At 41.0% G+C, this 26847-nt stretch overlaps 1 protein-coding gene across 7 annotated transcripts in view; it reads left to right on the top strand.

The window, feature by feature from the left end:
* CTNND2 (catenin delta 2) overlaps positions 1-26847 on the top strand; it is a 943187-nt gene that overhangs the window by 742273 nt on the left and 174067 nt on the right. For all 7 annotated transcript variants that reach the window (XM_010356592.2, XM_030927650.1, XM_010356588.2 and 4 more), the window contains one exon: positions 14204-14387. In XM_010356592.2, the coding sequence (XP_010354894.1) occupies positions 14204-14387 (184 nt within the window). The remainder of the gene's footprint in view (positions 1-14203; positions 14388-26847) is intronic.

Genomic DNA, 26847 nt, shown 5'->3' with positions numbered 1-26847 from the left:
CCTCTGTGCTCAAGGCCAGGACATCTCCATCTCCCTGCATCCCCATATCCAGCCAAGCTGCCAGCCAGACAGTATTATGTCTGAATTATGTCTCAGACTTTACCACGTCCATTTCTGCTGGCCATTTCTCCCTTGGGGTTTTGAAGTGGCCTCCTAGCTTGCCTGCCCACTTCTTTTCACCGCACTTCAGCCTGTTCTCTGCTGCACGCCTCCAGAACGGTGTCTAAAAACCGACCATCCTTTTGGGGTGACGGAAATGTTTGGGAAGTAGGTGGAGACGATGGCTGCACCTCACTGTGAATGCACTAAACAACTCTGAATTGTACATGGTAAAGCTATTAACTGTATATTACGGGAATTTCATCTTAAGTTTTAATAAAAGATTTTTCAAAGCCTAACCTTGTAGCTCCAATTGGGAATTTATCTTGTACTTTGTTATTTCATGCTATTGATCCACCAAGAGGAAACATTATAAAACAAACACAAAAACCCAATTATGACAGTTACCTGCTTAATGATATCCCTCCCACTGCACTTGTTGGATAAAATTGAAACTTCCGATAGTGGCCTCTGAGGCCCTTTTTGGAAAGTGCCCCCTGCACATCAGCTCTCATCGAGGTTCCTGCAGGACATGAAAAGAATACTCAGCTGGGATTCTCTACAGAATCCAATGCAGGGACTCTTCCAAGGAGTGGGCAGGGCTAGTATACTGGTCTAGAGGGTGGTCAGCAGCTGGTGACTCAGCAGTGGAAAGCAGTAGAAGCAAACACAGTCTCCAGAACTCGGGAAAAATGAGGGGGAGTCATGAAGAGAGGCTGCTCTAGCCACAAGACTTCCCAGCCCCAGGGGAACAACAGAGGAGTGGACATAACATTCCCCAGCTCTCTCTCTCCTCCTGGCCTCTGACTGCCTACTTATTCTTCCATTAGCTAAACCCTGTGGTTGGCTGCAAACCAGAGAGCACGGGCACCCCGGAGGTTCGGCATGTGGGCAAAGTTGACATTTTTTATGACAGTGTGAGTCCTGACTGTACACAGTGCCAGGCATTACAGTATTGTAGATATGGACCTGGTAGGAAGCTGCAAATCAAATGCCTTGAATTTGATCGTTGAACATCAGTTTCGCCATCCAGACACTAAAAAACAAAAGCACAGTGATTTCCCTTAGTTCCAAAATATACAATACCTATGTCCCACTCTCTTCCTGGAGTCTTCACTTCAACTGCATAGTCCTTGCGGGAAACCTAGCTGTGGTCACAGGGAGTGAATTCAGTGTCTGTCATACTTCCTCCAACACTCTGTCTCCACACAGACCGTTTTATTTCCAAGGAGGACGTTCTCTCTGCCTAACTGATATTATGAGCTTTGTGATATCCCGGTCTTGGTAGTGCCAAGAAGCTCCACCCCGCATCTTCTCTCAACATCAACCTTTGTTATTACCTCCCCAGTGGTGCTCTCCATCCTTAACCACATACCACAGGCGTTTGCTTCCTTGTTTTAGCCTCTATCACCCACTGAAGCTCCTTGAGGCTTGAGACCACTTCTTTCATTTTCCTATCATTGTCTTCCCAGCTCTGCAGAGGAACTGAACCAAAATTGCTGAATGTTTGTGAGACTGAATTCTTTAGTGATTTGCTTGCTCTAAGCCTTGAAACAGTTCTAGACCCAAAGAACATTCTGTCAGCTGAATGAATGGATAATAAGACAAATGAACAAATAAACAAATGAAGTTGTTCAGTCATGATGAGGCTAAAGTATGAAGATCTCACATAGGAAACTCAGTAGTCACTTTCCTGTAGTCATAACTTACAGTTTTTTCCTTTTTCTCAGGAGGAAGTCAGTGGAGGAAGCTGATGTTTGTGAAGTCAGTTAAAGTCACCAGGACTAAGATAAAATAACGCCCAGCCTCAGTGGTACCTCACTCTGACTACTTTTTAAAAAAATTCTTATGTGGCAGGACCCACCCCAGATCACCTTCCAGATTTTCCAGAGATGAAGCCAGTGCATAGGTCTCTTTCTTAATGCCCCCCAGGTGGATCACATGAGAAATATTATGGTGTAAAAGTAATTGCCATTTTTGTCAGTTTTTAATTACTTTTGCAGCAACCTAATACTATTCTAGTGTAAGACCACAATTGTCCAAATGTAAGTATCATTTTTTGTTGAATTTTTTACTCAATTAATATTTTAGGTGGCATCTACTGTACAGTTAGGCCCATAGTCTTTAAGATTGTTATCTATCACCCTTTCTTATCTGCAAGCCTTTGCTCCCTTTTTCTTGATACCTGAATGTTTTCTCTCATTCTGGCTAATTCTGCTCGTCCTTCACGGGCCAGCTGAAGACCTCCCTCTCCCATAGAACCTTCTGTGATGCCCTCTCATGGTGACTTTTCGCTGCCAGAATTTTCATGACACACCACCTCTGACAGTTGAGGGACTTTTAGGATCTACAACTCTGTAAAGTGTGTTTTATTTTTCCCTGGGCAAGTGTAATTTGGTCTCCCCAAGTAGACTCTTATTAATTTACTGTATATTCCTTAGAGTACCTAGCAATGCCTTGTCTCAACAGGCATTCCCAAAATATCTGCTGAAAACCTAAAAGGAAGAAGAGAATATATTTGAAGGAAAATATGCAGTAGTAAATGTTCACATTCAGAATTATAGAAATGAAACTCAGAAATATAAATTTGAGCATGATCAGCAGAAATTATAGATGAGTGTTAATATTATTATTCAGTGATAGCACATTTTCCATGAAAAATAACCTCTTATTAGAATATCTGGAAGAAGCAATGTAATTGGAAGTGTGAGAGCCTGTGTTTATACCCCAGCTCTCTCTCTCATTCATTACCTGTCCATGGGAGATTTCTGTAACCGCTCTAATCTTTGGTTTCCTTCACAGATCAGTGCCCCTCTTCTAAGGTTGTGGTCAGGAGTTAATGAAATAGTGCATATGACATGGTAATGGCTCAGGAAATGAGGACTCATGATCATCACTGGCATTATTATGACAGAGCAACAGTATCTGATACAGTTTGGCGGTGTCCCCACCCAAATCTCTTCTTGAATTGTAGCTCCCAGAATCCCCACGTGTCATGGGAGGGACCTGATGGGAGGTAATTGAATCATGGGAGCAGGTTTTTCCCATACTGTTCTCATGATAGTGAGTAAGTCTCCCAAGATCTGATGGTTTTATAAAGGGCAGTTCCCTTGCATGTGGTTCTCTTGCCACCACAATGTAAGACAACCCTTTGCTCCTCCTTCGTCTTCTGCCATGATTGTGAGGCCTCTTCAGCCATGTGCAACTGTAAGTCCATTAAATGCCTGTTTTTTTATACATTACCCCGTCTCAGGTATTTCTTCATAGCAGTATGAAAGTAGACTAATACAGTACTAGACAATTCTGATTTAACTAAAAAAAAGATCTAGTCATGAAATTAGTGTGGTGAATAGACGAACAATTTTAAGTACCCCAAATCTCAATCTGATGTTTCTTCCATGCTTCCCACAAAAAGGTTGTAGCTGTGTGTGTGTGTGCATGCATGCATATGTGTGTGTGTGTGTGTGTGTGTTTTAGTAGAGGTCAGCAGAATTAAATGCTTGGAAGAAAAATTAGTTGGAAAAGTAGTTTCGAAGCTGGAAGTTCTTTTAATTAACTCCAGTTAATCATTACACAATGTATATATACTTCAAATATCATGTTGTATAAAGATACATACATACGATTTTATCTGTCAATTAAAAACATATAAAACTGAATGTTCTTCCTTCTGTGAACTAAAATGCCTTCTTTAAATTTCTCAAGCTACATTACCTGAGGCAAAAAGGGAACTGGCAAAAGATGAAAAGCAGAACATTCTCTTGTGTTCATGTATTCTGCTTCAAAGGATAGCATGCCACATCACTTCCCTCCCACTTCAAATAGCAGATTTATGTGTCTGACATTTGTCTGATTGTTCATATGCATCACAGTCAGACTCTTATCTGACCTTCATTTTCCCCAAAAGTTGAATGACTTTGACAGGTAACTCAACTTCTCTGTGTCTCAGTTTCCTCATCTGTAAAATGGACTTGGTTGAAGGTTTGCATGAGTTAGTACATGCAAGGTGATTAACAGAAACCCTAGTGCATGACAAGAACTCAAAGATGTTAAATATTTTTGGCTACGATTTGTGTTGTGTTTTTTTCCAATTATGGTCTTGTTTTGGACATGTAGTTCAGCAATGCTCTCTGGAAAAGCTGTCGCTCTTTTTACTCTGCCACCATACCTTCATCAAGGTTGCTTTGCTTCTCTTTGAAAGCCATGGAACCCAAGGGTGCTCTTTAAAGTGGCCTCAGTGCAGAACAGTGTCTCCAATCCAGGGATCCTTGGGTAAGCAAGCTCCCACAAATTCAATTAGAGCCTTTTTGTTGACATCAACAGGACCTATGAGGTAGACGTGCTACCTATAGTATAAAAAAGGAAACCCCAAAGCAATAGCCATCTCTGTCTTTGTAAGAGGTTATATATGCCTGCTCACTCGAGACCCAGAGAGTTTGGAATGACAACTAGGGGCCTTGCCAAGATGTGCGCTGGCTGTGTAACTTCTAGTTTATGGTACTTAATGGAACTGTAAACAGCTCAACACCCTTTGTTCCATGCACAGAGATAAGGTGATGACTTTATGAATAATGGATCCCCTGAATATTCAAGAATTTGCCAGACTCTGTTTTTACCAAAGATGACATTAGCCATCCACCCATTTTCAGTAATTTATATGGTTTGTCAGCTGTCAGATCCCCAAAGACTACAGTAAAAGCCTACTGATCAGCAAAGTTGGGTTTGTTAGACTTACTGCAGTAAGTATTCTCCCTCACAGCAGTGGGTCTAAAATGCTCCCTTGAAAGAGTCTTAGTGTCAAAGGGAAAATGAAGGCAGGTTATTTATAAGGCTGTAGGTCCTTGACTGGGAGATTTTAAGGTGGGTATTGCAAGGTGGGGAACCACTGGGGTTAGGCAGAGTTTTGACTAGTAGCACAGTGAGGGGAGGGTCTTGAAATGGGTCATGATGAGCAAACTATTACTCTTGATTAGCCAGTTCTCTAGTTTACAGCCTAAAAATTCGCAGGCAAGTATTTCCTAGAGCAAGCACTTAAATTATTTTTGATCAATCTCAGCATGGTCTAACACAAGGATAGGAAAATATATCTGTCCCAGTATCATTTAACCCAGGGCCAAAAATTACGGTGATTTCACCTCCTGCCTTTACTTTTTTTAATCAGATAGTGGGAGTATTTTGTCTTTAAATCTCTGTCTCTCTTTCACTTTCTCTCTCTCCTCTTCCTCATTATGCTGTTTATTGAAAAGTCAAACTTAAGTTACTTTATTTAATGTATGTAATTTAGGGCACCAAACTATCAAGAAACAAAACAAAGTGTAAGAAATCATTTTATCAACACATAGAAGAATATGACAGCTGTCAGATAAAAGAGTATGGTCTTTAACTGTCATAACTTTTAGGAAAAGAGTTCCAGGACCACTTTCCAGAGATTGTACAACTCAGCCTTGGTGCTTTGGTAACCTCTTTTCAGAGTTCTGGCACACCCAAGGTCATTGAGGAAGGCTATAGTTCTAAGCAAACCTAATTTTGTATTCCTAACTGTTGGTCTCTTGGGGATTGAGAAATATGAAATTCTATGGTTCATTTATAAAATGCTGTGATCAAAGATGAACTCATGACTTTCACAGATGGCTACTACCAGACATTGACATACAAATTATTTTCAATTATCATTACTTTAAAAAATTACTGTGCAAAGAGCTTTCTACTTCTTGTAGTATCTGCATTGCCAGCTGCAGACAGGCATCCAGTTTGGGACAGGCATCATTTTCCATTAATAGAGCCTGATCTGTTGTACCTTTTTGGTAAACGTTTAATAGAAGAATTCTAAAGAAACTAGGATATGCATACTCCATTTTGGAATGAAAAGAGAGATCATAGATACATCTGAGTTTTGATTATTTTCATTTTTAAAAAATCAGTCAATTATAATCTTTTGTCTGTAACATTACCTAATTTTAGGTAGAATTAATTCAGGCTCTGAAAACAAAAGTGAAGGTTATTTTTTAAACTAATCAAAAATTTAGGCGAGGTTCAGGCATAGTGGCTCTTGCCTCTAATCCCAGCACTTTGGGAGTCTGAGGCCGGAGGGTCACTTGAGTCCAGGAATTCTAGACCAGGCTGGATAACATAGTGAGACCTTGTCTCTACCAAAAAAAAAAAAAAAAAAAAACAAGTCAGGTATGGTGGCACGTGCATGAAGTCCCAGCTACTCAAGTGCGGAGTTTGGGGGATCACTTGAGCTCAGGAGGTTGAGGCTGCAGTGAGCCATGATCATGCCACTTGCACTCTAACCTGGGCAACAGAAATTTTTTTTTTTCTGTCTGAAAAAAAAGATGAATATGGCTTCTGGCTTCTTGCCATCTAAATGTTTATCATCTTGATCTCAACTTTTAATGTATGCTTCTGGTACTGAAATTTGAACATCAGAATGTTGCTGGCATCAGTTTTGGCTTAGAACAAGACAGTACCTTAGTATTGATGGCTGTATCTTATAATAAAATTGTTTAAGAATCTGCGGATTTAAAACATTGCATGGAGACCCAGGTAAATTTAGTCAGTTTAAGCCAGAATCTGCCTTGTATGCAACAGCCAAGATCTGAATTACTTTCAAATATCAAAGACAACTCATTCTTCATCTATTCTGGGGCTAAATAAATTTTGTATGTATTTTGAAAATGGGCAAGAATAATTCTTCTTAATGCTCAGTATTTGTGCTTAAGTGATTTTTTTTTTAAAATTCTGTGTTTGGACCTGAAGCATTATGTGGCAATTGTAGAATGAGAGTTTACAGCTATGGACCATGGCACTCCAATTCTCCCTCTTCGTCTCCCACACCTATCGGCCTCAGAGGCCCTTTCTTCCCACTGCTGGCTCTGTGAGACTCAGCCTAGAATGATGATTCAGGCTGTTGAAATTCTAAAAGGATCAACCTTTGTGTAATCCCCACTACAAAGGCCACAGCAGGTTCCTCTTCTGGAATATTAAGGAGGAAAACGTAGAGGTCATTTGTTCTGGTCAACCAACCCCTGGGACTCCTACAAGAAGCCTTGGCCTAAGGAGCTGTTATTAGAGCAACATTTGGTAAACTGTATCTAACATTGACTCAAAATAAATGCTTTAATTTTTTAAAAGCATTCAGTGAGTGTGGTATGTGAATCTTTTCCATCTGGCAGGACTCTCAGAATGATCTCAATTAGCAGCCACTCCTCAGGATTATTGCTTCTCGGGACCATATTGAGAGTTTACACACATCCAAATACTCATTTATATGGCAGATGCACACACACAATAGTATAACAGGACTTCAGGGTGTTCTGGGCCTCTATATTTCAATCATTCAACCTCCACACACTAGGGACTCCAAGTGTGAATGGGTGGGGGTGGAGGACGTAGTGGTGGGGGCCCCTAATCATAATCAGATTTTACCCCTCCCCCCACACTCCCACCCTCAACCACACCTGGCTATTTTTTTTTTTTTTTTTTTTTTTTGTATTTTTAGTAGAGACTGGGTTTCACCGTGTTAGCCAGGATGGTCTCGATCTCCTGACCTCATGATCCGCCCATCTCAGACTCCCAGAGTGCTGAGATTACAGGCATGAGCCATCGGGCCCGGCCAACTCTGGCTTTTTTTAAAAAATGAACTCTTATCCGCATTCTTCTCCTTTTTCCTCCCCTCTCCCCAGGTACACAAACTGTCACTCCCAAAAGAAATAACAAATTTGTTTAAAATAAATCCTCATAAATACACTAAGTAGATGCTTAATTCACTAATTTTAAATACATTTTAATAAACAGGTATTTAAATGAATGAAGCCCAGCTTTTCTTTGGGCTTGGTTTGAGCCTCACCCACGAGAGCGGATTCATGCTAGGTCTAAAGAGCTAAAAGCAAGCCAGTGGGCTGTCGTAAAGTCCTGCACAGCCACCAGGCAGTAGTTTGATTTTACCATCATTTAGAACTTGCTTTTATTAAAACACGCTTTTTGTTCATCTGGATTTTTTTTAACCAAGATAGTCTTCATCTCTTTCAGTAAAAAGAGACTACAATTACCCTCTATTAAAGCATTATAAAGGAGCAAATGAAAGTAATTAAGGTTTTATTAAGGAATTTTTATTAAACTAATCATTGCTCATGAATATGGAAAATATCAAGGAAAAGAGCCATTCTGTGCCTGAAATAAAAATAAACTATATTTTAAATATCTTTAGTGTATGTGAATGTCTTCTCAATTAAACTTTCAAAATTATGTTTGGAACAGCAATAATTTTACACTGATGAAGGAAAGCTGTTGGATGGAAATAATGAAAGATGCTAATAAAACAAATTTATCACAGATTATAATCTGGAAGGAATTAGCATGTTTTCATCAGGTAAATTTAAATTTCCTAGTGACCATCAACCAAAATATTAAACCATTTTTCATATTATCCTCAGATATAAACAAATAGGGTAATTTGTTATGGATGCTGAAAACTGGTGTGAATTCAATCAATTTCATAGTTTTTCCTCAAATTGAAAGTTTAGTATTACCTGGGTTAATTTAAAATTATCAGGGAGTTAATATAAGAAAATTACCCAAGTGAAGCACCAGAGATAAGCCTTTTAATACAAAACAGATTAATATGTTTCAGTGCTATAAATTTTTCTCTACTAGCTAAAAGTAGAATTTCTGTAGATTCAAAGTAAACCCACTGAAATAACATTTTTCTATTCTCGTTTGGATTTATTATTTGTGAAATTACATCTTGCATCTGCTGTTTTATTTTTTCTAGGCATGACGTCATTTTGCTAACACTATAATACTTACAGAACGTTCGATGCTTAGAGCACATGGCATCCTATAAGGTCATACCATCCAGCTGTTATTTTTTATTTTTCTTTAGTGGCTGTTTGGTGAACACTCATGTGTGTCAGGGCGTATTCTGTATGCCAGGGATTCTGTAGCTCTGTGTGTTCTGCATACGATGGGCATTCAGCAAGTGTCTGCTTTCATTTTATGCCTGGGACCCTGTTGGAGGATGGAACTGTGAGCAAATGACAGAATGAGTTAGTGTTGAGGTTGCTGCTGAAATTAAAATAGGAGATCTGACAGCAAGCATCTAGGAAGGTAGATTAGACTGATCCAGGAAAGCCTCTCTGAGTTTAGCACATTTAAGGTGATGTGAATGGAAGAGGGATTAGCCATGGAAAGATCTAGGAAAGAATGTTCCAGAATGAGGCAGCAGCAAGTCCAGGGATCTGGGACACAAAGGAGCTTATGTGTTCAAGAAGAAACAGGCTATTTTGGCTGGAGCATAGCGACTAGAGCTATGTGGTACCTGGGCCACCAGCACAGGGATTTTTTGTTTTCTTCACTGATGTCTCCATTCCACGTCCAACAGAACCATGTGCATGTAGTAGGTCTTCAATATTATGGAATGGATAAATGAATGAATAAATGTAATTCAAGATGAATATAGAGATTTAGAGAAAGGCCTGATCACGAGCCTACCATAAGAAGTTTAATTTTATTTTGAGCATAACAGGTTGTTTTTGAAGGGATATGTAGTAGACTGAATAATGCCCCTACCCTCCAAGAAAACCCACGCTCTAATTCCCAGAGCCTATAAATGTTACTTTTCATGGTGAAAGGGACTTTGCAAGTATGATTAACGTAGGAGGGCTTCATATGGGGAGATTGTCCTGGATTATCCAGGTGGGCTCAATGTGATCAGAGTGCCCTTATGAGAGGGAGGTGGGAGGGTCAGAATCCAGGAAGGAGATGTGATGATGGAAGTCAAAGTCAGAGGGATGTAAGATCTCAAGCCAAGGGATGCGATGCAGGCAGCCCCCAGGAGCTTGAGAAGATGAGGAAACACATCTTCACCAGGATCCTCTGGAAGGAGCCAGCCCTACCAGCCCATTTCAGACTCCAGACCTCCTGAATCTATACATTTGTGTTTTTCAAGCCCCTGTGTAGAGATTTGTTAAGGCAGCAATTGGAAATAAGAGCAGGATTATTCCAAATTAAAGAAAGTGTTGAGTCACTTATTGAATTGCAAACGTGAAGAATGATACACTTTTCAAAATTACATACTTGTCACTTAAAATGCATTTTAAATTTAGTTACAAAGTGTAGCTGGATCATCCTTGCTATATCTTGTATACTCTCACATTGGAATTTGGAAAGAATAAGGGAACAAGTGGATTTCGGTAAGAGAGGAGTAAGAATTAAAGTGTAGTGGAAAGGCAAGAGGGAAAAATGAGTCCATCCATTGTAGAAAGGCAAAGGGATAGGAAAGTGAAGCCAAGAGAAGAAAACAACAGAGAGAGTAGGAGCCTCATAGGAAAGGGACGCTATATTGTCTATTGCTGCATAACAAATTCCTCCACAATTTAGCAGCTTAAAACGACCAACATTTATGTCACCCACTGTGTAAGTGTGAGGAGTGCAAGCAGGAGCCGCAGATTTTGTGGTCCTGGCTCAGGGTCTCTCACGAGGCTGCAGTCATTCGAAGGCTTGATTGGGGTTGGAAAATCCACTTCCAAAATTTTGGCTGAAAGCCCTAGTTCTTTGTATAAGGCTGCCTGAGGGTCATGATGGCATGACAGTTGGCTTCCCCTCAAATAATCTGAGAGAGGGCTTGGAGGGAGCCACAAGGCCTTTTTAATGACCTAGTCTCAAGGCACAGTCACTTCCACCATGTTTCATTGATCACAAATGAGTCACTAAATCGAATCCCCATGCATGGAGAGAAGGATTAGGCTTCACCATTTGAAGGAAATGTCCAAGAATTTGTGGACATATTTTAAACCTCTATGGAAAAGGGGAGGGAGGAGGGAAGTAAAAGTTGGAGCAAAAAATTTATTTTCCATTTGTTCAGAGGATACCTAGATACGTCCAGTTCTCTCCACTAATCTCTCTCCCATCAGTCAAGACGTGTGTGTGCGCGTATGCGTGTGTGCGTGCGTGTGTGTGTGTGTGTAGCAGGAACGATGTGGAATTCCCAGTTGTTTCCCGCTTTTACTTCTGCCGGACGATGTAAGTCTTCATCTCAGTTGTCTCCAGAAACTGCTGCTTCTATACTTAAACCTGTCTCATGTCCAGATAATCTAACCAAAACTCAAAATTTTGAGGACCCTCTGCAGCTGATTTGCTGAATTCCCCCTCAAGAAAATCTGCCACGTTACATCCACTTTACCAAGACTTCATCCAGAGGTGATAAAGTGGTTTGATAGAGATTCATTGCAGTTGTAATGAGTTCAGGAAGCATTGTGCATTGCAGTTATAAATTAAGATAGAAGGTTCAGAGATATGGATCAAGTACTGTGATCAGTTCACTGGAATGTGACTCGCAGATGGAGACAGCCTGGAAAGGTGGAATGAATGTGAACTTCTGTTTGTGCATGATTCTGAATTAGGTTATACTAATTAATGAATTAATGGGAAAGGTGAAGGAGATAGAACAGCCTATAAAAAGATAACCCAGAATGCATTTATTTGCTTTTCTATTCCTTCACTTCTTCTCAGATACTAGATTTGGCCTTTAGGTTTTCTTGGATTTCCTTCCTCCCTTTCCCTGTGTTTTCTGTTTGTAAGAAAACAGTAAAAATAGCTGTATTCTCATAGAAAGCCTTTAGATTCTCATATTCGTTGCATGTAAAAATGCAAAGATTTCTCTTTGCTATTTTGTTTGTTTGTTTGTTTGTTTGTTTTCCTGAGACAGTCTTGCTCTGTCACCCAGGCTGGAGTGCAGTGGCATGATCTTGGCTTACTACAACCCTCATCTCCCAGGTTCAAGCAATTCTCCTGCCCCAGACTCCCGAGTAGCTGGGATTACAGGCACACACCACCACGCCCAGCTACTTTTTGTATTTTTAGTAGAGATGGAGTTTTGCCATGTTGGCCAGGCTGGTCTTGAACTCTGACCTCTTGATCCACCCGCCTGGCCTCCCAAAGTGCTGGGATTGCAGGCGTGAGCCACCGTACCCGGCCTGCCATTTAGTTTTTAAAGGATATATACTGTACAGCAAAATATGTCACCCATATTTTAAAACATTTACAAGCCTCAATTTTTAGATATTGGTATTTTAAGTCTGGATTTGGGAATGAAAAAAAATGCACATTTTGTTCCTGTATTTTTGCATTGTATATTTTTAGAAGAGCAGACACAAATGCATTAGCATGATATTCCTGAAAGTTATCCTCAAATACTGGGGTAGATACTAATTTCTTTTTAATGTACTATTTAATACTGCAAAATCAATTATTTTACTCTAAAAATAACATTTGTGTGAGGCTGGAAATGATTGAAGGAAGTTACTTTGATTATTTAGATTACCAAAAGTTGGTAAAATGTTTCTCAATGGATGAATAAGCAGCTTTGTATTTTATTTAAAACAAGATAAATGTATATGTTAATATTCCTAGTATTTCAAATTAGTCCAAATCAGAATACATTCTGAGCACCTTCTGTGTACCACTGAGCATTTTTGTGTACTCGATTTAGGATACTAATGGCAATACAAGCACAAACAAAAGTGTATATAATGTGTACAAAAGTATAAAATGGTCAAATTCACTAAAGCATGGGTGGAAAAAATGTTTCTGTAAGGGGACAGTTTGTAAATTGTTTATGGTTTGTGGGCTGTACAGTCTCTGTTACTAATACCCAGCAATTCCTTCACAGGACAAAAGCAGATGTAAAAAATGTAGAAATGAACAGACATGGCTGTGCTTCAGTAAAAATTTATTCATAAAAAAAGACAAGCTAGATTTGCCTTCACGTTAACCCCCTGTACCGAAGGATTGTTTTATGCATGTCAGGCACTAAAAACATTTTGTTTTCTTTGCATTCACTCCAATAAAATTTCCAGTAAATGTTATTTCTAAAGACAGTTGAGTTTGCCTCTGTAGTCACATTTTTATTGAACTTTATAGTCACTTTATTTTTATAGTCACTTATTTAGTTATTAACAGTCAGATTTGTATTATTAATGTCCTTGGATAGTTCAACATGTGCAATGCAAAGAACCAATAAAACAAATTTTAGAAATAAATATGTTCTGTTTGTTCTATTCTTAACACAGTAGATGGAACAAAATCCCATTTCATTAAAATATATTGAAAGCTCGTTAAAAATATAAGCTAGAAGTTCTATTTCTAAAGACAACTATGTATTTTATTTCCAATATCTGCAGTGATGGTACCTGTTTAGGTTGAGGGTGTATACAGGCTTTCTTTCAAAGAGAAATAGAATGTTATTCTCTGTTTCTTTTTTTCTTTATGCATACTGTTCTAACAAAAAAAGAATAATTATTTAAAAGCATTTTCAAATGATGTTATAATATATATGCAATCTTTGTGACCTTTTCTAGAATATCTCCTTTTAAAAAATATTTGAAAGCCTAAAGCATTCTATTTGTCCTTAACATTTTGCATTGCTCTGCCTGCATGAATTACTGTGATGCTCTGTCCATTGTGGACATGCCCTCTTCTTCTCACCTCTCCCTTTGTCATTACTGAAGGAGGAACATTCTATAGGTCCTCCATGAACATTGCTTTCAGAGAAAAGCTGACAAAACTGTCACGGGGGCAACAGTTTAAATTGCTTGTTGAGCCAGTTGTCATCTGATGTGATGCTGGATTCTGATAAGGTCCTACCCGTAGTAGCTGGTTGTTTATGAAAGAACTTAGCTTTCATGGCAACCACATATGCACGCTGAGGTCTTCAGTAAAACAAAGATGCTCTACTAGTCCATTTCAAATAACTTTCACATCTCTTTGGTCTTGGTTAGAATTTAGCAAGTTGGGTCCATTGTATTAAAATGGAACAAAAGCATTATTGGTAGCCTCAGTTCAATCAGACCTCTCAACCTTGATTATGCACCATGAGGAAATAAACAAACTGGTGTCACAGTTCTTCTGCTCACTCATCAGATTTTTCACAGAATGCTGTTAATGGGTTCACACAAATGTTCTAAAATCAAGGGTACACTCTAGGATGTGTGTCCACAGTATCTTCATCCTTCCTGCCAGTGCCATTAACTCAAATAAGGAAGATAGTTTTGAGATGAGAGAAACTCTTGGCCACCCAAAAGCTCTTTTTGTGTGTCTCTTGCAGGAGTCCTTTGGAACCTCTCCTCATGCGATGCACTCAAAATGCCAATCATCCAGGATGCCCTGGCAGTACTGACCAACGCAGTGATTATCCCTCACTCAGGCTGGGAAAATTCGCCTCTTCAGGATGATCGGAAAATACAGCTGCATTCATCACAGGTGCTGCGTAATGCCACCGGGTGCCTAAGGTCAGTCCTGTGTCACGAGTGCCTCCTCCCACCCTCTTCCCCTGGTCAGACACTGTCTCTTTCCATAGCTTTAATGGCTCTTTTACTGAGGATCAGACCATTCTGAAAAGATGAATGTTTATGTGGCAACGGAGTATAAGAAGTTGATTTTAAAAGTTTCTAACCAGGTAATAAAGACATATAGGTATATTTCTCTACCTAATCAATGTTAGATTTATTTCACATGATTTCTTAGATCTAAAGTGAAAAACAAACATTTTTCTTCCAACCCCAAATAAGTCATTTTCTTTGGCCGAAAACAGTAGTTCTCGGTAATTTCACATTATGTCATGCATATAGCACAACCAGGCAGGCTGACTGGTTGGGCAGAGTTCATAACAGATACATAGGGATCTGGTTAACTGTGGCAAGTAGCTCTTCTTAAAAATATTCTTCTTTTAAAAATTCTCTGTTTGTAAGAATCTATAACTCTTAGAAATAGCTCTTTAATAAGGCCTGTTATATTAAATGGTTTTTTAAATAATAAAAGTAGCAAATGTGTTGTAATTCTCTCCTGATACATTTTTCACAGAAATCATCCCCCAGGAATCTATTGAGATTTCTTAAAATCAACTTTATGTCTTGTTTAATTTTTGCTCATAGGAAGGAAAGTAGTTATCAAGATATAATTCTTCTAAACTCTAGAACTCTGCTCCCCAAAGTGTATTTTGTACCAAAGTTGCAAATCTCTGCTGGATGAAGTTGCTGGGATAGGGGCACAAGGGGTGATTAAAAACACCTCGCCAAATAATCTGTATTTTGAAAGTAAAACATACAGGGTTGCTTTCGTTGGAATCGCTTAAAGCTGCCATTTCTCCTACAGTTGATCAGTTTCTAGGTATAACAACCAGTCTCTACTGAGAAGGAACAAAATCACTTCAGTGGTATTAATCATCATCATCTCATGAATATTCATCACAGTGCTCTCAGCCTCCAGTCTTAAGAGGCGGTGTGTGTTTGTGTGAATGTGTGTGCACAGAGCAGGATAAGGGCCTGCCTCCACTAATATCTACAAGCCCTCATGGGCAGGAGTGGGAATCCTCTGACAATTCTGCTTTTCATCTGAGTCACGAAATCATGAACATTTGACATGATTTCTCTGGATAGGTGCTACCATATGCCAAATATCTGAAACCCTCTACTGAGGCATCCATTTCATAACCCCTTAAATTCTGTTATCCTTTAGAAAATGTCTGTCCCACCAGAAGAGTTATAGCTACCCCAAAGCTAAAATTGTAGGCACTTCTGAACTCCCATGCCCGATTTTTTTCAATTTCACTTATTCGCTACTATTTAAAAGTGTTTTTCCCTTGCTAGCATTCCCTGCTTTCAGAGTATCCAGGCCCATAGTGAAGACTGCAGAAGGAACTGTCTCAGAAGCGATTGTAGAAGTGTAATCAAGAAGGACCTGGCTAGCTCTGTCTGTTAAAATGCTCTCTGATTAATATAGTAGCATAAGTATGTCTTCATGGTGTTTCAAAGGATGTAAGCTACCACCTTTATGAAAGTACATTTGACATCCTTTGATGAAAAAGTACATGAAGAAGCTAGACCAGTGTAGGCTCACGAGTCCCCTTTACACATCATCTGGCTGAGTTTAGGGTCTGGGTTGTGGTGCCAGAGCACAGTTTGGTGAGACCAGAATGGCTCCCCATCCCTGTCTCTTCCCACCTACAGTAGCTTGACACTTGCTGCTGCTTCTGCTGCTGGCTGGGAGTGACCACATAATAGGAAGCAAAAAATGATGCCGTCCGTATCATGATAGAAGGCTTTAGATTTACATTCTTCATTCTTCCAACAAAGCCAAGATCGTTATTCACATTAAAGAAATGACTTCCTGTGCTGCTTCTGCCTTGCGGCTGTTTTATCCCAGGAGCTTTTGCTGATCACCTGCCGTGTGCTGGGGAGGGCTAAGGAGGCCGAGAGAGGGCAGCCTCTGCCCTGCAGAATCTCATGACTGAGTGGAAGAAATGGCACTCACCCAGTAAGCCCCAGCACAACTGCCTAGTGGCAATTTAGTGTTATGATCATGACAGTACAGGAGGAAAAACTGGTGAGAAAGTGACTGACAGCCAGGTGTGGTCAAAAAAGGCCTGAAGGGTCAGGTGAGATTGGGCTGAGCATAGAAATGATGCACTGGGAAAGCGTCACGGAGGGCAGTAGTGGCCAGCACTGGCTACCCAGTGCTGAAAGGAGTCCTGTAGGGGAATTTGAGATGCACCATCAATAAAGACCAGATTCTAAGTAAAATTAAAGTAAATGTTATTATTCATAAAATCCCTGTCTCCCAGCAGCCTGAAAGTTCCACTTCATATACGTTGTTGATTCTCATATGCATCATAAGCCCAGTGAGCTCATCTGTAGTAAGTTGTGAAGCCAGGACTGGAGCCACATCCTGACTATGGTTTCAGACCATCCCCACCATGCCACACAGAGAGGAAATACAAAGTTAGGGGATAGGAGACTGCTAACAGATCTGTGCTTAAAACAATACACAACCACCACCAACCGCTGACAGGGCAACACTTGCCTATCTGTTGGTTCCTTAAGTTTGCTTCCAGAGATAAACGGAGTGGCATCCACATGGCCAACATCATTTGGTTTTTAAATGCCCGTGGTCTTCTCCCTCTCCCTTCTTTCTTACTTCAAATTCTTCCCTGCTAGGGCCTACGGAGTGCTTGGGTACCTTAGCTAGTGTTAGCCACTCAGCCCAATGCAAGTCTCTTCTCTTGACCTCCACTTTTAATGTTCACATAGACAACTAGAGCTATGGGCGCCTTCTTGTGTTTTAAGATAAGACTGTATTTTAAGGCATATTCTAGATAATAAAGTTGACATTGTTTTTCCGGTACTCAGACTCCTTTCTTCTTCTGCCAGTGCCTTTAAGATGAGTTGGTATTTTTGGTTTGCTTCTGTAGCTATTGTTTCAGGAAAATATAAAGAAAATAAAACGTCCAAAAAAATAAAACTCTTTTCCTAGAATACTGTTTCCTAAATTAGTGTAGCTTGGAAATCCAGCAGAAGGAGCATGCGGTAGGTAAAACTAAATTCATCAGGTCATTATTGAAAATCATTACTGTTGATTTTTGTTCCGAGCAGGATTCAAACTTGTGTATGTGATTTCAGGGTGGGGAGCCAAGGTTAAGAATTTAAGGAATTACTATTTTTAAAGAGGTCATCTTTTCATTTTTTGAAAAAAATATTATGAATGCAAATTATATTGCATGTAAATGTCCAAAAGCTTATTAGAGATAAATTTAAGTCAGTAAAATATGCCTAAGTCTTAGCCAGAACCTGACAAGCTGACACTATTCTGTCTTTAGACAATTTCATGCAGGCTTAATAGGCTCTGTCCAGTTTCTCAGGCTTTCTTCTAGGCAGTGGATATTGTACCAATATAGGTGGCTGTCCCCACTTCATGCCCCAGTGCCACCCCATTCCGTACCACCTCCAGGTCCCAGACTAGTGAAGGAGGCACATACACAAGGAGCATTCTAAAGAGAGGAGACACTTGCTTTGCCTTCTCTAGAAAGGAATGGAAAATCTTCATGGGAAGCTATATCATGTTGACATAGCAAAAATTTAAGCACATATGGCATATAAAATGAAAAGTTAATTCCCTTAGTCCTTTTTCATTTGAAATTCATTTGGAGACAAGAAATCGAATTTTTAAAAAGCAGATCTATCTGTGTGTTCCTGGAGTATCTTTTTGTCACTGAGGAAAAAGGATAGAAATGGGAAAAAATGTCTTAAATTTTGTTGGAGGCCTGAGTTGATAAGGATGATGGCAGCTAGATTGTGAGAGGCCCGGCGGCATGGGGAGGTGGGGTTGCGGGGGTTAGACCTGTGTGTGATCAGAAGGGAAGGGCTTCATCTCTACCTTCTGCCTCAGCTGCCTCTTCCCCACCACCCCCAATCTCAGGCACACTAACACTCCCTTCTTCATTTCTTCCTGTTTGCTAGTTGTTCCTTTTCCTCCAATTCTGCCAGATTTAAGCATCCATTTTTAACAAAAAAAAAAAAAAATTAAAATATGGCCCCAAACAAATGTGGCAAAATGTTGAGAGGCTTAGGATGTAAGAATAAGTGAGGTTATTGTGTTAGTCTTCTCTCTTTCATTTTATGATTAAGGAGTCCTCCAGGGAAATGAATTTCTTATGAACTGAGGTTCAGATCTTGAAATCAATTCAGTTTTGCACTCATTGTTGTGTCCTTGCATATCATGTGATCAAATCCATCTCCAACCCGAGGCCGCTATAATCATCACCTTCAACCAAAAACATGTGTTGAGGGACCATGGCCTGAACGCTAACCAGGGAACATGGAGCTGGCTCCACTCTGGACAAGCTCATGGTGGCTGAAGTCACTGTGGTGTGTTGAATAAATCTTCCCCCAAAATTCTTATCTACCCAGAACCTCAGAATGTGATCTTATTTGGAAATAGGATCTTTGCAGGTATAATTAGTTAATGAAGATCAGGTCATACTAGATAAGGGTGGGCCCTAAATCCAGTGAATGGCATGTTATAAAAAGAGGATATATGCACAGAGAGACACACAGGGAAGAAGGCCTAGTGAAGACAAAGGCAGAGATTGGAGTGTTGCAGCCACAAGTCAGGGATAACTAAGAATTGCTGCAACACCAGGAGCTAGGAAGAGGCAGGGAAGGAATTTTCCCAAGAGCCTTCAGAGAGAGCACAGCCCTGCTGGCACCTTGATTTTAGACTGCTGGCCTCTAGAACTGTGAGATAATAAATATCTGTTGTTTTAAACCACCCAGTTTGTGGTACTCTGTTCTGACAGCCTAGGAATCTATTATGGTTGCTCCAATAAGAAAATAAGAGAGGGCCTGCTAAGCTAGGAAGCCAGGGAGCCACCTGAGGATGCAGCACTGAGAAGAGGAGGAGGTAGACAACCCAGGAGATGCTGCCTGTCCCCAAAGAGTGCCCACACACTCAACAAACAACCCAGATCGGAGATGTTTTCCTGTTTTTCTTTGTGCACAAGGCCATTCCCCTCTGTAGCTTAGCTACAAAACCAAACACTACCTGTAGCAGAATTGAGTTCTGCAAGCCAAGATGTGGCTGTCTCGGCCAAAGAAGGTTCAAATCTAACCTCTTGACTAGATGGCCATGAAATGAGGGTCTCCCCACACACGGATCTGATTTCTGTGTGTTCTGCTCTCATTTATGAGCCAACCTTTCCTTTTCCTCCTGATATCGAACTAGCTTCTGAACATTGCATGGATTTTTCTGATACTATGGACAGCCAGAAGTCATTTGAGGTTCTTAAGCAGGGGATGTGACACCATATCAGTATCACTTAAGGATGTCGACTCTAGCAGCTGCGTACAGACCTGATGCTTTCTGGATTTTTCTGTGAAACATGACTGCATTTCCCATTTAAAATATCACCAGTCAATATCCTAAAGATCCCGTCATGGCCGTTGTCATCGTTTCAGGGTGAACTGTGGGTAAAAGCTTACAGAGCATTCTTTTTTACCCTTTAATCTAGCAGCTAGCTCAATAAAACAACTGTGATCTGCACTCCTGTGTAGTCGCATTATATTTAGTCATGGATACTTAGGACTTTATCTCCAGCTGAAGTATGTGCATGAGGCTGGCTGGCTAACTTCCACAGTTCATTTCCTGGTGCCGCTGAGTCGTTTATTTATTTTTATTATTCTATTCCCACTTCAGTATCTTGTCCTAAAGGACAACAATATACAACCCTAATTTTTTCCATCTATCTTTATGTACATAAGAATGTTATTAAGCCCATCAAAGTATCTGCACTGTGCCTTTACTTGCGATTATAATTAAACTCAGACCCTCAATTAGTCATTTTAACCCATATAATGGATGAGCGCTTGGTCCCACGGCGCCTCTAATTCTAGAGTGACCTCGAGAAAAGCCCCTTCACAAAGTAATGTTAATGATAATCACACTCTGGCTGCAAAGCTCCAAGGACGTTTATTTTCTGTGGTCTACTCTTGCATTAGCCACAGGTAACAAGAGGAATTATTATTGTTTTTATGTTAAGTTCAGTTGGCTGCCAATATTATTCATCTATTAAAAAGAATCTTTTTGAGAAAGTGTTTTTAAAGTGTTGTATCATAAGCCCCAAACTAGCTCATCCCAGTCTTGGCCAGGGATGAGGGGCATGTGTCAGCTGAATTCAGCACCCTTTTTTTTTTTCTTTTGAGACGGAGTCTTGCTCTGTTGCCCAGGCTAGAGTGCAGTGGCGCCATCTCGGCTCACTGCAACCTCCACCTTCTGGGTTCAAGCGATTCTCCTGCCTCAGCCTCCCCAGTGACTGGGACTACAAACATACCACCACACCCAGCTAATTTTTGTATTTTTAGTAGAGATGGAGTTTCAGCATGTTGGCCAGGCTGGTCTTGAACTCCTGACCTCAAGTGATCCTCCCGCCTCAACCTCCCAAAGTGCTGGGATTAACAGGCATGAGCCAATGCACCCAGCCTGAATTCAGCACTCTTAATCCAGGTTCTTGAAAATGAGAAGGACTGTGTGTGGACATGAGAACAGATGAGACACGCCACTCACCCCACTGCACCCCATTTTCCCCACACCTAGTCCTAGAGCAGAGGAAGCTCCTGCCCGGGCAGCTCACTCCTGATCAGTGTGTCTAGTAAAGATGTGAAGTGGTTTCATTGAGTCAGAGCTCAGCAGTGACAGTCCTCTTCAATGGGAGGGGACAGAGTTCAGTGGAGTGGGGAGGAGTAAGGTGATCTTAGGAGCTCCTCAGAAAAGACAGTCGGCTGTCCATCTCAGCAGCTCCACCAGGGACGAGGGCTCAGGTCTCCTGTGGTGCAACCCAACACGGCCAGATCACTTCCTCCCACCCAGTCAGAAGGAGGTGTGCTTTATACAGTCATGCATGGCTTAACAACAGGAACGTGTTCTGAGAAATGCATCTTGAGTCCATTTCGTTCTTACGGAAATGCCGTAGACACCATAGGGTGCACTTACGTAAACCTAGACGTTATAGCTTATGACATACCCTAGGTTGTATGATATGTCTATTGTTCCTAGGCTACAGGCCTGTATAGCAGGACACTGTCCTGAATACTGTAGACAGTTGTAACACAAATAGTAAGTATGTGTCTATGTAAACATATCCATACATAGAAAAGGTAATACTTTGCACTTAGTTGCAAATAGAAGAAACTGTGGAGTCTGCAGTTGAAATTCCTGCGTAATATCATTAAGATAAGACAGTCTGATGCATCTAGGTCCACATTATATGCTCCAGGCTGGACAAGCTGGGATATGTTTTCCGTAATTAATGCCTCAGAAGACAATATTCCTTTTTTCAGTATCTCCGTGGCTGATCCACCTCTCTCTTACTAACACATTCATTCTTTAATATAAAAGCTTTTTACTTGAAGCTGGCTTAAAGTTTCTATCTTGTAGCCCTTGAGCTTTGTATCTCTTTCGGATTTTGCATGTGCCCTGTCTTTTCCATTAGGAAAAGTTTGAAAAAGCTTCATTTTTCATTGCTTTCAGGTGGCCTTTCTTCCCCAAAAGGAGTATCGTTGTCCAAAGTTCTTCCTGGCATTTTTGTTCCATGAAAGGGTATTGGGGATGATTTCTTCCCAAACACTATTTTGTTTTCTAAACTAGAAGAAGTGAGAGTATAATGATTTCTCCTTAAATACAAATGATTAATATAAAATCCCACATCATGCTATTCCCTTTTAAAGTTTTCATCACTTATTTCTGCAGAGTTTGATCTACTTAATTATGAAAATTTGCACACTGCAACTAAAAGTTGTTTTAAATTATGGATCCTATAATTTGGTTGCAAATATGGGCTTCTTTTAAAAGGACAAGCAAATATTTAATTTTATCTTTTCAGTGTGAATGAATAGTCATTCTTCCTATGAAGACATGAATATCTGGATTCTTCCATTAATATGTACAAATTACTCACTTTAAAAGAAATTCAATGAGAAAGTCTAGTGAATTCTCAATTGGTTTAAAATGGTGTTTAATAGATATTTCTATAAAACATTAGTACAGGGTATTAGCTCCCTGATAAATAAAAAGCTAGTTCATTCTTTAAATCCTTCATAACTTCTTGATATTAAAAATATAATTTTTCTTCCTGCTGCCTCCCAAATTATATTACATTGCATAAGAAGTAACTTCCCTGGAGGAGAAGCAAACAAATCTATTAACCATAAATTGAAGAAGAAAGAGCACACCAAACACTTTCATTTACTGCTTACATACCCAGCCTCTCCAGCACTTTAACACATCTATTTTCATGCTGTTTATTCTTTCCCTTTTCAAAGTGGCATTATTTGAAAATAAATAAAACTGACATATACCAAAGTTGGGCTAAACAACCAGTGAGTTAGTGCAGCTCACAGAACAAACAGAGTCCACATGGGGCCATGCCCCTGTTGACGAACCTTAAATGAAGATCTCCAGCTTGTAGATGTTATCTTTTTGGAGGAAGGAAAACATGAGCAATGAGAAGCATGAAAGGCACTCAGAAGGCAGCAGTTTAGGCCGGACACGGTGGCTCATGCCTGTCATCCCAGCACTTTGGGAGGCTGAGGCCGGTGGATCACAAGGTCAGGAGTTCGAGACCAGCTTGGCCAACATGGTGAAACCCTGTCTCTACTAAAAATACAAACATTAGCCAGGTGTGGTGGCGGGAACCTGTAATCCCAGCTACTCAGGAGTCTGAAGCAGAGAATCTCTTGAACCCAGAAGCAGAGGTTGCAGTGAGCCGAGATCACGCTACTGCACTCCAGCCTGGGTGACAAGAGCAAAACTCCCCCTCAAAAAAAAAAAAAATGAAGACAGCAGTTCAGAGGCCTCACTGCCTGCTGCCACCTGATGTCAGCGTGCAGAGCTGGATACTATTTGTGCTGCATTGCGCATCTCCACATTCTGCTGGCCCCACATCCTCTTTTTCTTGAGTCTGGTTGGTCCTTAATTAACCAAGAATGTTTGAAATAAAATTTAGTTTCCCTCTAGTTGACCAAGACTATTTCAAGTAAGTGAGCAGAAAAGTCTCCATGTGCCATTCTGTGCTCTCGGGCCCCCTTTCCTAGGATAACAACTTTGTCACTGTGCTGGCCAGTGGAGAAGTCCACCGGATTTACTCAGGGGTGCTTGACAATCGCTGTGGGATGGAGGTTCAGCAGGAGGTCCGGTTCCCTGGGTTCTTATCCATTGCCCTGTGCAGCTGTGCTGTGGAAGTGAGAGGTGGGGTCTCCGAACACTGACTCACTGGCAGCGTGGGGGTCTCATAGGAAGCAGAGGTGCCTTTGGGTTGAGCAGAGAGAATTAGCACTTGCCTTCCTGCACAGCCTCGTGGGGCCCCCGTCTGCCTCTCTGGGATGGGATCTTCATCACGTCACATAAAGCCAATTGCTTATTCTGGAAACAGAATTGAGAAGCAATTGAAAGTAAAAGTCAATATTCCTTAAGTCTTGTTAGTTCTTGTTCTAAACTGACAGAAGCTTCTAGAAATACCCACTACAAAATTTTCTAAAGCAGGCAAAAGCTAAAGGGAAGACAGCCCTGTCCAGGTTTCGTACTTGGTCGACATGTTCTTGCCTCCAACAGGATTAACCGAAGAAGCGATATTTAGTATGTGTGAATGGGCTGACAGCCTTCCACACTGGCTTTTTAGGACCCTGGGCTCTTCCTCTGTGTCATACACTCATTTTCAGCTTTTCAGTCTGCTACCTAAAAGGACAGACTGCCAGGACTTCAGATTAGCCCTGTGTCCTTCCTTGTCGTTCCGGAGAGGTACAAATATATCATCGCTCCCCATTAATAAGCAGTAAACTGGCAAGGAAGAGGTTGTACCGGTGATGCACTGACTGGAGCTAATGAATCCCAACAGCTAATTACACTTCTCCTACGGTAACTTATTACCAGAAAGTAGCTGCGTTAGCACAAAGATTGTATGTGAGAATGGCCATGCCCAGGAAGAGGCCAGCTGATTCATCATCCCCCATAATTCTCCATAATAGTCCTGTCTGGACTTCCGTGTCCAGACCATTGTTCTTCCCAGGGTTACATGTTGCCTGCCCTTATTTTGGAACAACAATGTAATTGCTAATTGCGGACTAATTTATATAAACACATGAGGGTTCTGCCAAAGGAAAGCATCACCCTGCTGGGTACTTGCTGCTCACGGAGTTATTTTGCATAGGTTAGAGTCAGGTGGTTGGAGGAAATGAAGCTTACTGCAAAAAATAATGGATTCAGGTAAGCAAAAGCATCGTGTCCTTTTGAGGCCTGCCAGGAGGCGTGGTGTGTGGCCTGTCGCATTGCTCAGAATCTGATGGGGCTTGAAGGGCAGCATTTCTCCTTAATGTGCGTAGAAGCAGCGCTGAGTTTCTTCCTAGAACACAAAGGAACTTTACTGATTTCTCCTCTGCAGGCAGCACTGTCATCCTGGCTACCACACATGATTAAATGTCATTTGTCCTTGACCCCTGTCACTCCTAAGCAGCTGAAATAGATTAAGAGTCAGATGAAGCAGCGCGTCCTCTGCCAGCTCCTGCAGTAACGGGCTCACAAAAGAAATGATGCCAGGGCTTATTAGGATTTCCCAGGGATCATTCCTGTTTGAGGGGAAATCATTGAGGCAGAATAGCCTCCTGTTTCCTCTCAGGCACCAAGCTGGCATCCCCAGAGCTAACACAGAGGCCTTGGGAAGGTGGAGCTGCCTGTCGGAGCGGTTTCCCACTCCCACAGGGATGGAAGGTGACAGCAGCCCAGAAAGGCAGCACCAGAGCACCACGAGGTGGGGATGCTGCTGGAGAAAGGGCTCCCCTCACTTCTCACCTCACTGGACCTGGAAGCTCCCTCCTCTGTCATTAAAACTTACTGAGCTATGAAGACTTTAATTCAGGTGAAGACAAAGGCCAAGGAGTGCCATAGACCACCAAACCCAGATGCACCTGCCTGCAGGCAGATCCAACCAGCAGCAGAAACGAGCCCCTCCAACCAGCAACACCTTCTATTTTTGACAGATGATGACCCTCCAACCTCCCAGGCATTTCCTCCCCTATCCTTTCTATCCCTTTCATTCCAACTAATTTAGAAGAAATTTACATAACATCAAATTAACCATTTAAAACTGAACAACTCAGCGGCATTTAGTACAAAGTGTGGTGAAAATCACATCTACCTAGTTCCAAAATATTTTCGTCACCCCGAAAGAAAACCCCATATTCATTAAGTAGTGACTCCCATTCTGCCTTGCCCAGGCCTTGGCAATTACCAACCTGTGCTCTTTCTGTATGAATTATCTTTTCTGCATATTCCATATATATATAGGATCATACAATAGATGGCTTTTATGACTGGCTTCCTTCACTTAGCATGACGTGTTCAAGGTTCATCCATGTTGTAGCATGTTTTAGAACTTCATTCCTTTATGTGGCTGAATAATATTCCACTGCATGGATATAGCACATTTGGTGTATCCACTCATCCATTGATGGACATGTGAGCTGCGTTCACTCTTCGGCTATTGTATTTGTTTACATACCCATTTCAATTATTTGGGGTATATACCTAGGAGCAGAATTAATGGATTGTATGGTAACTCTGTGTCACTTTTTGAAAACTACCAACTGCTTTTCACAGCTCCTCCTTTTTTTTTTTTGTATGTTCACCTCCATTGCATTTTCTGGGCCATATTCTTTCCTTTTTCTCACGTTGCCTTCCTTTTATGTTGTCCCCTCATTCTGCAAAAGTTTTTTTTCTTCAACTGCTGGATGATTATGGCCATCTGTCTTGTATCACTCTTCCTGAGTCCTTCAGAGAAAGGTTCTACACAGATTTCACCATTTTATTTTAAGCATCTGAGAACTGGTATCAGCCCATCTCAGCTGTGTGGACATAGTGCTCTGCAAGTCTCCTGCCTCGTGTGGGGCCCCTCTGCTCCTCATTTGCCATGTTTGCAATACTAGCCTGTTTTCCGTTGTTCCATACGTTGAGGTGTTTTCTATCTCAGGACCTTTACATGTGACTACCAGCATCTGGAGGACTTTCCACCTTTGTATCCCAGCTTAAATGTCTCTTGTTGTAAGAGGCCCTCCTTGACACGTCCATTCCATATACATTCGGCCTTCTCTATGGCCTTGTCAAAGCGTTCTGGGCTTTTGATTCAGAACTTCTCACAATTTGGAGGGATATTCTTGCCTGTGTGCTTGGGTATTTAATGCCCATCACTTCACAAGCGACATTCTCATGTACATGATGATCATGTCTTTGACCAGTATCAGTTTTGTCTTTCCCCAAAACAACATCTGGAACCTTGTAGGTCCTGAATAAATAGCTGCTACCTGAATGAATGAGTGAATGACTGAATTGATGAATGGCCCTTCTTTTTCTGCTGTGCCAGCTGCCTGCACTAAT

This window comes from Rhinopithecus roxellana, chromosome 3 (genome assembly GCF_007565055.1).
Source record: "Rhinopithecus roxellana isolate Shanxi Qingling chromosome 3, ASM756505v1, whole genome shotgun sequence".
Lineage (NCBI taxonomy): Eukaryota > Metazoa > Chordata > Mammalia > Primates > Cercopithecidae > Rhinopithecus > Rhinopithecus roxellana.
The sequence above is the reverse complement of the archived record's forward strand: the minus strand, read 5'-3'. Positions and strand labels throughout refer to the sequence as shown.